This window comes from Callospermophilus lateralis, chromosome 3 (assembly GCF_048772815.1).
Source record: "Callospermophilus lateralis isolate mCalLat2 chromosome 3, mCalLat2.hap1, whole genome shotgun sequence".
NCBI classification, from domain to species: Eukaryota; Metazoa; Chordata; class Mammalia; order Rodentia; family Sciuridae; genus Callospermophilus; species Callospermophilus lateralis.
Genome location: NC_135307.1, coordinates 136,748,603 through 136,762,101, shown reverse-complemented (window position 1 = coordinate 136,762,101; position 13,499 = coordinate 136,748,603). Strand labels below are relative to the sequence as shown.

The window sequence follows — 13,499 nt, the reverse complement described above, 5'->3', positions numbered from 1 at the left end:
CTCGTTGGGGATTAACAGGAAAATCGTGAATAAAATCATTGGGATTTGTTAGAGGAGTTTTTTCTCAGACAATTAAAGATTTTTTTTTTTTTTTTTAATTTTTTCATTACCCCCTTCCCCTGGCCACAAAATGAGAGTAATGGATGAAGGTCATTAGGATAATGCATTATCATTCTCATACCCTTAAAATAGATAAAAGACAAAAGTTCTTAACCTTGAACTGCCCACAGGGCCCCTGTGTGCTGTGTTTGCCATTCTGGCATCTTTTCAAGCAGATGATACTTTCCTTTAATACCTCCTACTTAATCCTCAATTTTCTTTTAAACATCAGATATTGGAGAGGCTGGAACCTCATTTAGGCAGTAGAGAACTGTAGTGCTTTGTGGCCCGGACCAGTCAAGGAGAGAAATAGTTTTGATACTAAAGAGTAATTCATTAAAGAAGGTAATGAAGGTGACATAAACCTTCCACAAACACATCTCTGGGTGTATAAAGCTCATCACTCTCAGTTCAAGGTCATGGCTGAATGGGACGTAAAAAGAAGAAAATAATAATAAAATTAACTACAAAAATGTGTCAAAAATCTCAGTGGGGCTCCGGTGAAGCCTGACAATGTAGAATTTGATAAACAAGCAAAAAAAAAAAAAAAATTCCATTAATATTATGAGAAAAATCTCTTTGGAATAAAGCATTGAATTACCATGTTATTTTTCATACTCATTGCTCACTTACAAGGTCTTAGAGAAAGACTTTGAGGTAAATTTTGCTTATCTGGTTACAGTTCATGGGTTCTGCCACATACACACTTTGACCAGATACACATGTTGTCTCATGAACAAATTTGAGTGGTTTGGATGATTGAGAGATGTGCAGTGAGAGAGCAGAGCTACAAGATTCGGGTATTTGTGGCTGAGATTCAGTCTCTTTGAGGGCTGCACTGCACTTTGTTTTGGGGAGCTCAGGTGCCCAGGCATCTGCCCATAGGTCTGCCATGGTACACACTCATCTACCAACCCTGAGGCCCACAGATGCTACTCTGAAAAGTAGCATAGGTTGACTGTAGAGAGAAGAATATTGGACTGTTTTTGTGCCCCTGTTTCTTCAAAGAGAATTTCAACTGTATTTTTAAAACTTATACCCATAAGACAGAGTCTCATGGAGGTCTCAGCCAGGCATATTGAGCTGACAGAGAAATCCCCGTGTTGGAGAAGTGAAGGAAACCCTGAAAGCTCTGCTACAACTCCCCATCAGATGTCAGACGGCCCATAGGACAGCCCTGCTGGGTGGATTGACATCCTGTGCCTGGACTTGAATTCTCTGCCTGAACATTTTCTCTGCCAGGTCTCTCATTGCTACACAGGGTCCTTCCTCTTGTTGGATAGCCTATGAGCAATTCCTTTCCCAGTCAAGCCAAATTCTACTGTTCCTATGTCTTTCTTTCTTTTTAATTTTGTTAGAGTATTATATTTATACATAATATCTGGGTTCCTTTTGATATAATTATACATATAAGAAATTTCATTTCTAATTTGTTCTTGAAGTCTCTCTGTTGAGAGCAGCCATAAACCAACCCAGCCCCTCTGTAGGACAGCCCTGACACAGGACAGGCGAGATTCAGTGCAGATCAGGTGAGACGTGTAGGAGGCTGAAATAATGAAGGATTTTATTGATTAAAGACCCCAGAGAGTGTGTGTGTGGGAGGTGCCCACAAGAGCTGGTGAGAAGTCTGTAGGCAGCAGGGAATTCTACCAGCACTGTGTCAGAGGAGCTAGGACTGGGAACCAGGTCTCTGTTAGGTCCTTGGTATAATCCCTCAGGCATTTCTGCAGGCAGTGTCTTGGCTACTTTAAAGGAAACAAGCATGGGCCTGGCACAGTGGCACATACCTGTAATCCCAGCGGCTCTGGAGGCTGAGGCAGGAGGATTGCAAGTTCAAAGCCAATCTCAGTAATTTAGTGAGTCCCTGAACAGCTTAGCAAGACCCTGTCTCAAAATAAAAAATAAAAACGGGCTGCGGATATGATTCTATGGTTAAGCACCTCTAGATTCAATACCTAGTACAAAATTAAAAAAAAAAAAAGAAGCATGCATGGAGGGGAGACTTATGTACAGGACTCTGATGTTGGCCATCAGATTTCATCCTGGCTGGCAGCTGTGAGATAGGTTGGGTTAGGGTTCAATGGTTAAGGATCAAGTAGATCTCAACCATACCTGAGGAAGGGATTTTCCCTGGGGAGGGGGGCACAGTTCTGTAAGCCACAGGTGATAAGGTACAGGTGATGGATTACTACCAGCTTAATTCAGGCCTAAAATAAGATGCAGAGGCAGCAACTATACCAAATTTATGACCTTTATGACCCCGTGGTTATCCATCAGCTGGTTTCCATTCTCTAGAACAACACTTTGACACATCTCCTATGCCGACAGCCTTTCAGATATCTCACTTGGTCTTTTTCTTCCCCATCTAACCTTGTAGTTTGCTTAACCTAAAGAACAATATCCTAGGTCCACAAAGATTCAGTGGAGACCTGGAATCTGGGAATGCAATGGAAAGTGCTTTTCCTCTTTCTTTCCTTCCCCTCCCCTCCCCCAGCACCATTTTATTTTCCTGAGAATGATTTACATTCACATATACCAATTGTGAATTTCCTAAAAACAAAAATATTCTCTTTCATAACCACAGCTCATCAATATCTGAAAAGTAACCCTGATATAACACTAGCATCTAATCTATAGATCTTAGTCAAATTTTGCCTATTGCTCCACTGATGCCTTTTATAGTGAAAAGAAAAATTGTTTCACGGTCCAGGATCTAAGTGCTCTATGATACTTGGATGTCATGTCTTTTTAGCCTACTTTATCCCCAATTCCTCAATCTTTTTTCCCCCTTTTATGATCTTGACATTTGTAATGAATATAGGTCAGATATTTTATAGCACATCCCTTACTCATAGTTTGCTGATTTTTCTCATGACTTTGTTCAGGCCATGCGTTTGGGGCAGGAATACCACGGAAATGATTTTGTGTCTTTCTCAGTGCATCATTATATCAGGAGACACATCACAACTCTGTCCCATTACTGGTGTGTTGATTTGATCAGTCAAGTAAGAGGACATCTGCCAATTTTATGTGCAGTGGTAAGGGCAGAAGCTGGGATCTGAACCCAGGTATTTTAACTCTAGCGTCTACATGACACCTTTATGTATCTCTGGAAGTGTGAACTTGCTAGATATATATGGAATTAATGAAGGATCTTGGGAGGACTCACTGGGCTATTCTAAGGCAGGTGTGGCCCTGGAGAGCCTGTGATTGACATTGCCTTTTCCCTTTGTTGTCAGAGTCTAACAGCCGCAGGGCGGTGAACAGAGGCTATGTCACCAGCTTGCTCAGACTACATCAGGACTGGCACAATCATGACACCGTCAACACCTTCGTGATGATCCGTCGGGGGCTTCTACTCTGCCTCCAGCACATCGCCACCTTCCGGTCGGGCAGGGAGGCCTTCCTGGCGGCCCAGGGCATGGAGACCCTGTTCAGCATTACACAGGTAGTGCTGTGTTGGGATTCACTCTACAGTCAGATGACATCTGGATGATTCCTAAGGGCTGAAACACAACTAAACAGAACAGGGAACTCTTGACAATGTTCTTGGTGCTCACTGTGACAGGTGTTCTGGATTCAAATCCTCAGTCATTGATTCATTCATTTATTCCATATATCATCTATTGAGTTCACACCACTAGAGGCCCAGAATGGTGTTGTGTGAACTCTAGAGTCAGGGTACATGGCTCTAGAAGTTGAAGTCTCTCTGTTGAGAGCAGCCATAAACCAACTCAGCCCCTCTGTAGGACAGCCCTGACACAGGACAGGCAAGATTCAGTGCAGATCGGGTGAGATGTGTAGGAGGCTGAAATAATGAAGGATTTTATTGGTTAAAGACCCTAGAGAGTGTGTGTGTGTGTGTGTGGGGGGGGTGATTCCAGCCTCTGCCCTGATTGCTGTGCAACCTCAGAAAAATCACTTATTTTTTTCTTTAAAAAAAAAAAGATGGAAATAAAAACATCTAGGTTGTTGTGTGAACTAAATAAGTTAATGTGCTCAAAAGAGTGCTTGGCATATTTTAACTGCTTCTTGATTGTGAACAGTTATTGGAAGAATAGTACTGGAAATCTAGTGCTGAAAATAGCAGATAGACTCTTGGGCTTTTGGGGCAAATATCTTAGCAGGAGACAGACATTAAGCAAGCAAAGAATCCTATGAGGAGGATAATTTCCTATTGCTCTGTGTGATCAAGAGTGTAGGGGTGACTCCCATAGGTGGAGGGATGAGGTGTTCTTTAGAAGGACCTGGACATGCTAATTGTAAGGGGACAAGAGTCCCAAGCAAAGGGAGATCAACTGCAAGGCCTGTGGAATGAATGTGTGGTCCAGGGTTACCTGGATGCCAACCCAAATAACTAAGTCTGATGATGATTCAGACATCATCATTCAAGGCTATATTTATCCTCTTTATTGGTGACACAAGAATCCCAAATCTCCATTAACTGCACTTTCGCGTATGTTAGGTCCCCGGTATCTTCCTATTTACCAGGTTCTGCACTTATTGATCCTCTCTGCCCCCCCCCCTCCATTTTTTCTCTACCTGAGTATATCCAGAGGTAGCAAGGCAGCCAACAATTGGGCTGTTTTCTGACCATGGTGTCTGTAGACTTTTCCCATTTAAAAAATGGCTTTTCCCCCTAAACCATAACATAATACTGTGCTGCAAACCAATATCTAATTTTCTACGTGCTATCACCTCTGGGTTTCTCTCCATCATCATAGATTTCAGAGCTTCTCAGTAATGAAATAGCTGCATTTTACATTTTTTTTCCCTGGATGAAGCAAAGCTTTGAATTTTTCCAAGTTTCCACATGCTTTTTGGAAGCTTGTAGTCACCCAAATCTCTAATCTCTTTCAGTTTTTGTGAAATGTCCCTTTGTATTGCTGATGCTAAAAACCTCCATTCTGAATTGTCCTCTACCCTCTGCAGTATTTGCTGTTTCTCTGTTCTGTGCTATAAAAACAATTAAAAGAGCAGTAAAAGAACATGGCCACCCCAGATATACACATCTACGATAGGACTACAGTGGAGAATACACCAAGTGAAGCCCAGGAATTGAGGGGTTGCAAGTGTGTATGCAGGGTTTTAGTAGCAATTCCTCAGTAGGTTAGTGAAGACCTCAACTGTTCAATTAACCACATTTATAGCAAGCTCCCAACCTCCAATTACTGCTGCGAATGGAAGCTGGATGTGAATGGAGGTAGAATCTTATAGCAAGGTTTCTCCATCTCATGTATTATATGAAAAACCTGTTAAGGAGGAGTCTGTGGAAAAATGCTGCATAAATTGGCTGTGATACATTAAGGCCAGCACACATGGAGGAGTGTGAGAAATGTATGGGTGACAACTTCAAGGGGTTGAATTCTCCCCTTCATCCCTTCCCTGTTTTGCTTTTAGTGTTTTAAGTAATATGTTCTAGAGGAGATGTTCTCAAGTTCATGTGCAAAGTCTGACATTTGACATTCTACTCTTTTGGGGAAGTGATCCTTTCAGGTGCAAGATACGTTTTCTTGGCTTAGAAACCAAATGGCCCATTACTCCCCTGGCAGAATCATAGCAAGTGTTGAGTAGCCTCCCAGTTCTGCGCTGAATGCTCTGAGCACAGATGCCCTTTGCAGCTGTGCTGAGTTTGAGCTGCCCATCAACCCTGCTGCCTCTTCTGCTGGAGAAAGCTGGCTGGATGGCCAACTCAGGGACCTTGGATCTGGTGATGGCTGTTTCAATCTCTATTTAAAAATTAGAATGATTGTGGTGGTAATGCTGCTGCTGCTGCTGCTGCTACAGCTGCTAACGATGATGACAGTGATGGTGGTGAAATAATAATGAAGCAGCAACAGTGGAAGAGGAAGAAGAGGAGGAGGAGGACAAGGAAAAGGGAGGGGCAGTTTCTTTGTATGGAGCTCTTACTATGGCCCAAGTCTAACTTAGTGATTTATACAAACCTTCCAATTCTGACATTTTTGAAAAGCTTTTGAGGTAGACTGTATTATCATCCTCATGGTACAGATGAAGAATCTGAGAAAAAATATTAGGTAATTTGCCCAAGTTCAGGAAGGTAGTTAGTGTTGGAGCTTGGCTTTGAATCTGCTGGCTTCACCTGAGAGCCTGTGCTTTTCCTCCCTGTACTAGCATTGCTCCAAGTTGAGTATGCACTAGGGTGGGCTGGAGGGCTCCTTACCACAGGGTTCCTGGGCTTCATCCTCACAATTCCTGACCTAGAAGGTCTGAGGAGGGGCCTGATAATTTTCACATTAGGCAGTTTCTAAGTGATATCAATGCTGCTGGTCCAGGGATCACAGTTTGAAAAGCACAGTTCTGTACTATTTCTGTTGATGTTTATGATATAATTACAAGCCTACTGGGCATGAAATTGACTGAGAAAAAGCTGTTTTTTTGAGTCTTTCCCATAGCTTTTGCCCAACGTATTGTCCTTTGCCTTTTTGTTGAGACCACTGCTTGTCATGTCTCTCTCTTCATGAGCCCACCTCTTTGTTTCCTGGGTCATCATCCCTGTGCATACCTCTAAGCATCCCCTAAACATTCAAAGGCTGAGATTATTTATAGTGCAGGGACGGAGTTGTATACTGCAAGGCTGTCTTGTTGGAGATTTGCATGAAGAAAGCAGAAGGATAACTTGATGTAAGAATAAAAGAAAAAAAAACATACAGGATGCTCTGAAACTGTATGAGATAGTTACCCATTTGGACAAATAGGTAATCACAGAAGGAATAAACCCGTGTGAAATAATCAGATGAAGGGACCATTTGCTTTAGAGCTATAACAACTTAAGAGGGTTAAAAAGCTGCAAAAATTTGGTGGTTCTCAAAGTTGACATGCATTAGAATCACCCAGAGATTTATACAGACTGCTAGACCCCATCCCCAGAGTTTCTAATTTAGTTGGTCTGAGGTCTGCAGAAGCTTGTGCATTCTCACAAGTACTCAGGTGAGGCTGATGAAACTTGTATTGGTATCGCACTTTGAGAACATCACTGGGAAAAGGAATGCTATTGCCTCACAAAAGACACAGCAGCTGCTATTTTCCCAGAAAGAAGGGAAGGCCAAACCTTGATTCATCAGGATCCTCATTGCTAAACAGGCCCAGCTACTACTATCATGGATCTCTGAAAGGAAGGACTGAATCCTAATGAGAATGTTACCAACTTGTCATCAGGAGCTAGATACCCTGGAGGTCAGATTGGCCCAAGAACATTTAATTTTTACTCAGTTTCCTGAGTCCTAATTTATGAAGGGTGTTGGGGCTGATTAATCCTTCTCAGGGAACTTACATTCTACAGCGGGGACAGACTAGGATGATGGCTGTACAGGAAGTGAATGGACCCAAAACCATGCAGAAGAAGGAAAGCCCCATTTATCTTGGCTGAACAGAGGGGCCTTCAGAAGGAATCCTATTTGAGTCAGGATAGGAGAACAGCTATTGATTTAGGCACTGTTTATAAAAACAGAGGAGATAGTCTTTGGGCACAGACACGGAGAGGAACTAGGATAGAACTAGTGGGAAAACGGGACATTTTGGGGAGTCAGGCAGAAGGAAAGACCTAGTTGAGAGCAAACCAGGGGGTCCCAGACCAAGAGTATTTCCATGGAAGACATTCCTAACTCAGAGCTACAGTATGTCTGCTCTGAGTCTTAGAGTTTACCCTCCTATGTTCAAAAAGACTAGAAAGAAAGAGGGAGAGGGGCTACACCAGGCTGGGGTCAGAGCATGACTCTTGGGCCCTGAGACCTGAATGACAAGAAAGAACCAGGCCCTCGATGGTCTGAGGAGCTGAGGGTTTCAAGGAAGGAAGAAATAAGCAAATGCAAAGGCCCACATTCAGGTAGGGTGATGGTTTGGGTGTAGAGTGAGCTCAAGATACAGAGACGCTGGCAGAAGCCTGGTGCGTGAGGGGTAAGGATTGAGGTGAAGTTGGAGACACAGGCAGGGCCAGCGTTCAGTGCTTCCTGAACCAGGGGAACGGATTTGGTTTTTTATTTCCATCACACAGAAAGAAGAAGGCATAAGGTGGAAAGAAAGGGCAGATCAGACTACATAGTTCTCTACCTCATGAGCAGGAATTTGGATTTTATTTTATCAGGTTTAAACATGGAGAAACATGGTTTTAAATTTAAAAAATAAAAATTTTAGGGACAACAGATGCAACTCAGGGCTAGAGCTTTTGCCCAGCATGAGGCCCTAGCTTCAATTCCCAGAACTGCCTGAAAGTGTTTTTTAGTTGTAGCAGGATACCTATAATATGAAATTCACCCTGTTACCTCTTTATAAGTATACCGTTTTGTAGTGTTAAGTATACTGTTGTACAGCTGCACTCACGCATCTCCACAACACTTTTCATCTTGAAAACTGAAACTCTGTTCCCATTAAACTGATTTATGCTTTTAAAGGAACGTTTTCAGAGAGGAGATTATCAGAGGGCATGAGGGGAAAGAGGGAGAGTTAAGAAGGTGAGGGGGAACGTTGCTCTGCCTGCAGGAGCTTAGTGGGAGGTACTAATGGCATTGGCTCCTGTAGAAGCAGAACTGGGACCATGACTTCTCTCTCTTAACCAGAATCCTTTTCCACTAAAATGTCTCACTTTGGTATTATGAGGATTATTACTAGGACTCTTCCCTGAGTACTGTGACCTTCTTGGATCTACTTTTTTTTTATGTGATTTTCTGAAACTAATGATGCCTTCTGACATCCTAGGCCTGCTGAGCACCTATCTGTTTGCTCTAGACAAGTGGACCTAGGAATTTCTATTACCTTGGAACCAAGGATCACCTGTGAATTTCTAAGTATTTCCTCTACAGTGTAGTAGACATCAAATATAACATTATTCCTAATGCCTTGGTTTCTGAAGATTTTAATACCATCTCCACCTTCCCCAATTCAGCTCACACTGTGGACTGAACTGTCAGAACACTGTTTGTGTTTGCTTCCATTCTTCCACTGAATTTTCACCATTTCACCCAAGGTCAAAAGCCTGATCATATCTATCAGCATTGATTATAATCCTAGATCGTCCTGGTTTTAAAATGTTGGCTTTTCTGACTGAACTCTGCCTTGACCCTGGCTCTGTTTCTCCCAAGGTTGAGGTTTGGAACATTATCTCTGATCAGCCATCTATCTCAGCTTCCCTGTTCCTCTTCTACATTCTTTTTTTTCCCTTTTATCAACTCTAATAACTTTTCACTAAACACTTGAGGCCATTTGACCAGGCCAAGGGGTGGAACAACCTCAACTAATTCATTTTCCATGGGGAGTGTTTCCTGTTATGCACTTTGACACAGCTGATTGGTACCATTTCAGCACACTGAAGGGAAAATGGCATTCTTGATTGTATTAAGACATTTCTTTTTGGAGAAATGTAGCTATTGAAGTTATTTGGGTAGCTTGAACTCATAGGTAAATTTTTATCAAGACATTTTTCCTCCATGTTTTTGCATATGGAGCTATGTGTAATGTGGGCCTAGGGGTACACAGTGTGGTAGTATCACAGAACTTCACATGCCCTGTGGTGGGACCCCACATCCACCACAGCTACTGCTATGACTTATTGTCCTCAGAGGTCGCTGCTCCTGCTAGCAGCATCAGACTGGAAGTCCACACTAGTCAAATTTCTATCCCAAGTCAGCACAAAAAATCATTTACTACTGAAAAAAAAAAAGCTTGTGTTTTTGCCAAGGAGATACAGAACAATACTGAATTCTTTCTCTCTCTCTCAATTTAGTAAACTTGTTCTTACATTTTTCAGAGTGTCTGAGAAGAAGGATCTTGTCATGTTCCATTAGAATCAAAATGTTACATCTGCAAACCCAATTTTTCTTTGCTTTGGGCAGGTACCAAGAGGGATCAACACTGGGCTTTGAGATGAGGCATGCTGTTTAATTTAGGTACATGGGATTTACCGAGTCTTTCCTTCTGATTTCATTATTTTATCTTTTTCCTTTATTTTTTCTCTTTAGCTGAGAGAGCAAAGTAAGACTTCCATCAACTCAGCTACTCATTCCCTATCTCAGGCAATATTTTACAATGACTCATGGATGGCCAGAGGAAGGTGTCCCCCTTCTCTTTCCACAGCCATCCTCGGCAGTGTCTTGCCTTAAGGGAAGCAATTATAAGTAATTATAAGTCTATTTTTATAGTACCAGATGAGCAGTGTGGGAAAAAAATACAGATGCTACATTAGACAAAATTCTATGTGAGAATGTTCAAACCAGACATTCGACACTAAGGCTGTTTTCTGTCCATTTAGCCTGTGTGATTCACCTCCTGAAAAATGTTGGAGTGAGGGGTCTGTACATAGATGTCAGTGTCTGATATCATTTTTCCCTTGGTCAGAATTGCCTGGACAACAAGGGCATGGAGCCTGTCATCTCTGTCATGCTGCAGATCCTGAGGCAATGCTACCCAGTGAGTCCCCTTCCTTTGGTCACACCCAGCAGTGCCTATGCCTTCTCAGTCCCTGGGAGCTTCACCCCTGAGCCTCCACATGCTCTATCTGAAGGTAAAATGCCCAGATAGCTATGAGCTTATAGACAAGCTTTGTATTTTAGCAATATGGCAAGGGAATGTGGATGGAAGTAGAATTAGCTGTTTTGCAGGTCAACCATGATTGTTCAGTAAGCTAATTATAGGTATACACAGAAAAAGCAGTTTTTTTTTTCATATACAGGGTAGACAAACACCCAGATCTGTTATTTTGCTCTTAATTATTAACTATTGCCACTTTGCTTGGTAGCTATTGAGAGCCTCTACTACCTCCTTAAATAATTAAAAATAATCTATTCACAATTCTGTGATGGAGTTCTTTCTAATGTACTGACTGTTAGTGGAATTAATTTTCCTGAAGGATTAAACTGAAAGAAATGTCTTGCTATTAACAACCCCATGCTACTCATAATGGAATATTTACCAGTGTGATTTTTTTTAATCTCCAGAAAGATCTTAACTGTCAAAAGAATTTAGTGCTTTTCAACCCCGGTCTTCCTAGTATGGAACAGATTTTGCTCAGGTGTAATTTTGCCACAATGACATTAGATGTTTTTTTAAATAAGTTCCTGCATTTAAAAATTAGAGACTGAAAGCTATATTCGTGTTGTAACAAATTTTGTATGCATGTGATTACTAAACTTTGGCATTGGCAGTTACACAAATATCCATAATCGAGTGGGAGAAAAACCAGAGTAGTATAGGTGTGTCATTTTATTCTGTTTGTATCTTGCATTTGATGTGGGACCACAGTTTAGATTTAATGATCTCGTGTTTACACGCCTGCATGCACACTCTGCATGCACACCCTTTATACATACAGATAAGATTTAGAGTGCACTGGGATACTGTGCACTTTAAACAATGGGTCCCTAATTGGTGTGAAGATGCACCAACCACTGTGATGAGTCTAAGAAAACAGAAATGCCTCATTTATTTCACCACTTTTCTTTTCCCCATGCAGAAGATTTTGAAGATGATGGTGATGAAGAGGTGGACAAAGACTCGGATTCTGAGGATGTGAAAGAGGAAGTAGGTAGACAAGCTCTGGCTTGTAATGATCTCCACATTCACATCACGCAAAGAAAAATATCATGTCCCATGTTTGCCAAATCCAGTGTAAATTTTAAGGACTTACTTTAGTGCTACCACTATGGTGATTGATGCTCAAAAAAGGACAACTACTGTTATTGATTTCCCAGTTATCATTTTCATCTTGATGAGTCTAGTATACTGTTTCATTGTGAAGTTGGAGCTATTGATTGTTAAAATGATATTATTCTATTAGCGTGATCCTTGCACACACTCTTAATGCTTATGGTTGGTTTATTTAACAAGTGCCCATGAGACCATGCAAAGATTTTGTAGGACACTTTCTACTCATTCATACCTATCTTTATAAAGCACTCTTCTTATCTGCCTATTCTTCACAGAGCTAGTGCATTGTCCAAACCCACTTATATTTGTGAGAATTGCTCTCCTTTGAGTTGCAAAGTGTACAACCTGGCCCACAAGAGAGTCATGCTCCTGGGCCCCTATCTGACAGTGGCCTCTGTTACAGAACAGAAGTTAGCAAACTTTCTATAAAAAGTCAGATAGTAGTTATTTTAGGTATACTATACTGTACAGCATTTGTCACAACTGCTCAAATTGCCATCATAGCATAAAAATAGGCACTAAGAATACATGAATGAGTGGGTATGGCTGTGTTCCAATAAAACAGACAGTAGGACATACCTTGATGACTACTTTTCTACAACAGGCATTCTAAACCTTGGCATTTTGAGTGAATAGTTTCTCTTTGTGGGGGCTATCCAGTATATTGCAGGGTGTTTAGCCACATCCCTGACCTCTGAACAATGCTAGCATCTATCCCTTTGCTCCTCATTCGTGAACTGAAGATGTCTCCAGGAATTGCCAAAATTTCCCTTAGTTGAGAACCTTTGCCTTTGAGCAATTACTTATCTGTGCATTATAATTCTCTCTTCATTCTTGATGGTGCACATGGATTTGAACAAGTTTCTTCAAGTTCCTTAGTTTTGTCATCTGCAGAATAAGACATAGGAGTAAATGCTACCATCCCTAGGGATAAAACTCCAAATTAAAAAACTATCTATCTTCCTTCCCTCCTTTCTTCATTTATTTCTTCATCCATTGGTTGGTTTGCTCATTGTTCCTTCTTTCCTCCCTCTGTTTCTCCTTCCCTTTCCTCCTTTCTAGAAAGAATCTTTTGAGTTCTCTATCATGATAATCACTCACCTTGCTGAAGGTAGTGGCAGACATTTAGTGACTATCTCTTAGCCACATCTCTGGGCTTAGACTGCTATTGACAGTCTGGTGTTCTCAGGGTTTTGTTGATAAATAGAATCATTTCTGAAGTCATCAGTGGCAAATTGGTTCTTTGCTGTGGGTTGGCGGCGCAGGCCTGTGGAGTACGTGCTGAATTATTTGAATAATACTGCACCGCGGCAGTCATTTATCAATGCCACTTTCCCCTCCCCTCTTGCTTGCTCTTTGATAACTGGATGTCTGAAGCAGTGTCAGTCGCCTCTTGTATCTGATGCAGAGCGACAGGGTGCATGACTTCACCCAGCACGGGAAGGAGGGCTTTCAAAGACTCTCCCCAGTCTGCACAGGGTGTTGGAGTAGGGTCGAGAGGAACCTAAACAAATGTACAAACCTGGCTGGGAAAAGTGTACAAGACAAATGGGTGAGGGACTAAAAACTATTCATCAAAACCCCTCAAGCCAAGGAGGGGATCAGAAGTCAGTATGAGCATGAATTGTAGAGAAATGGGGTGGTATCAGAACCAGGGGACGGCAGGAAAAGGGGAACTGGTACTCCAGCAAGCTGGTTCTTCCTTGGTGAACTTGGCGGATTTGCTGCCAGAGATGTGGATGAAA

At 41.8% G+C, this 13,499-nt stretch overlaps 1 protein-coding gene across 1 annotated transcript in view; it reads left to right on the top strand.

The window, feature by feature from the left end:
* Positions 1-13,499, top strand: part of Agbl1 (AGBL carboxypeptidase 1) — a 762,772-nt gene that overhangs the window by 157,258 nt on the left and 592,015 nt on the right. Inside the window, exons 7-9 of the mRNA XM_076851383.2 lie at positions 3,339-3,547; positions 10,447-10,612; positions 11,561-11,628. Coding sequence (XP_076707498.2) covers positions 3,339-3,547; positions 10,447-10,612; positions 11,561-11,628 — 443 coding nt within the window. The remainder of the gene's footprint in view (positions 1-3,338; positions 3,548-10,446; positions 10,613-11,560; positions 11,629-13,499) is intronic.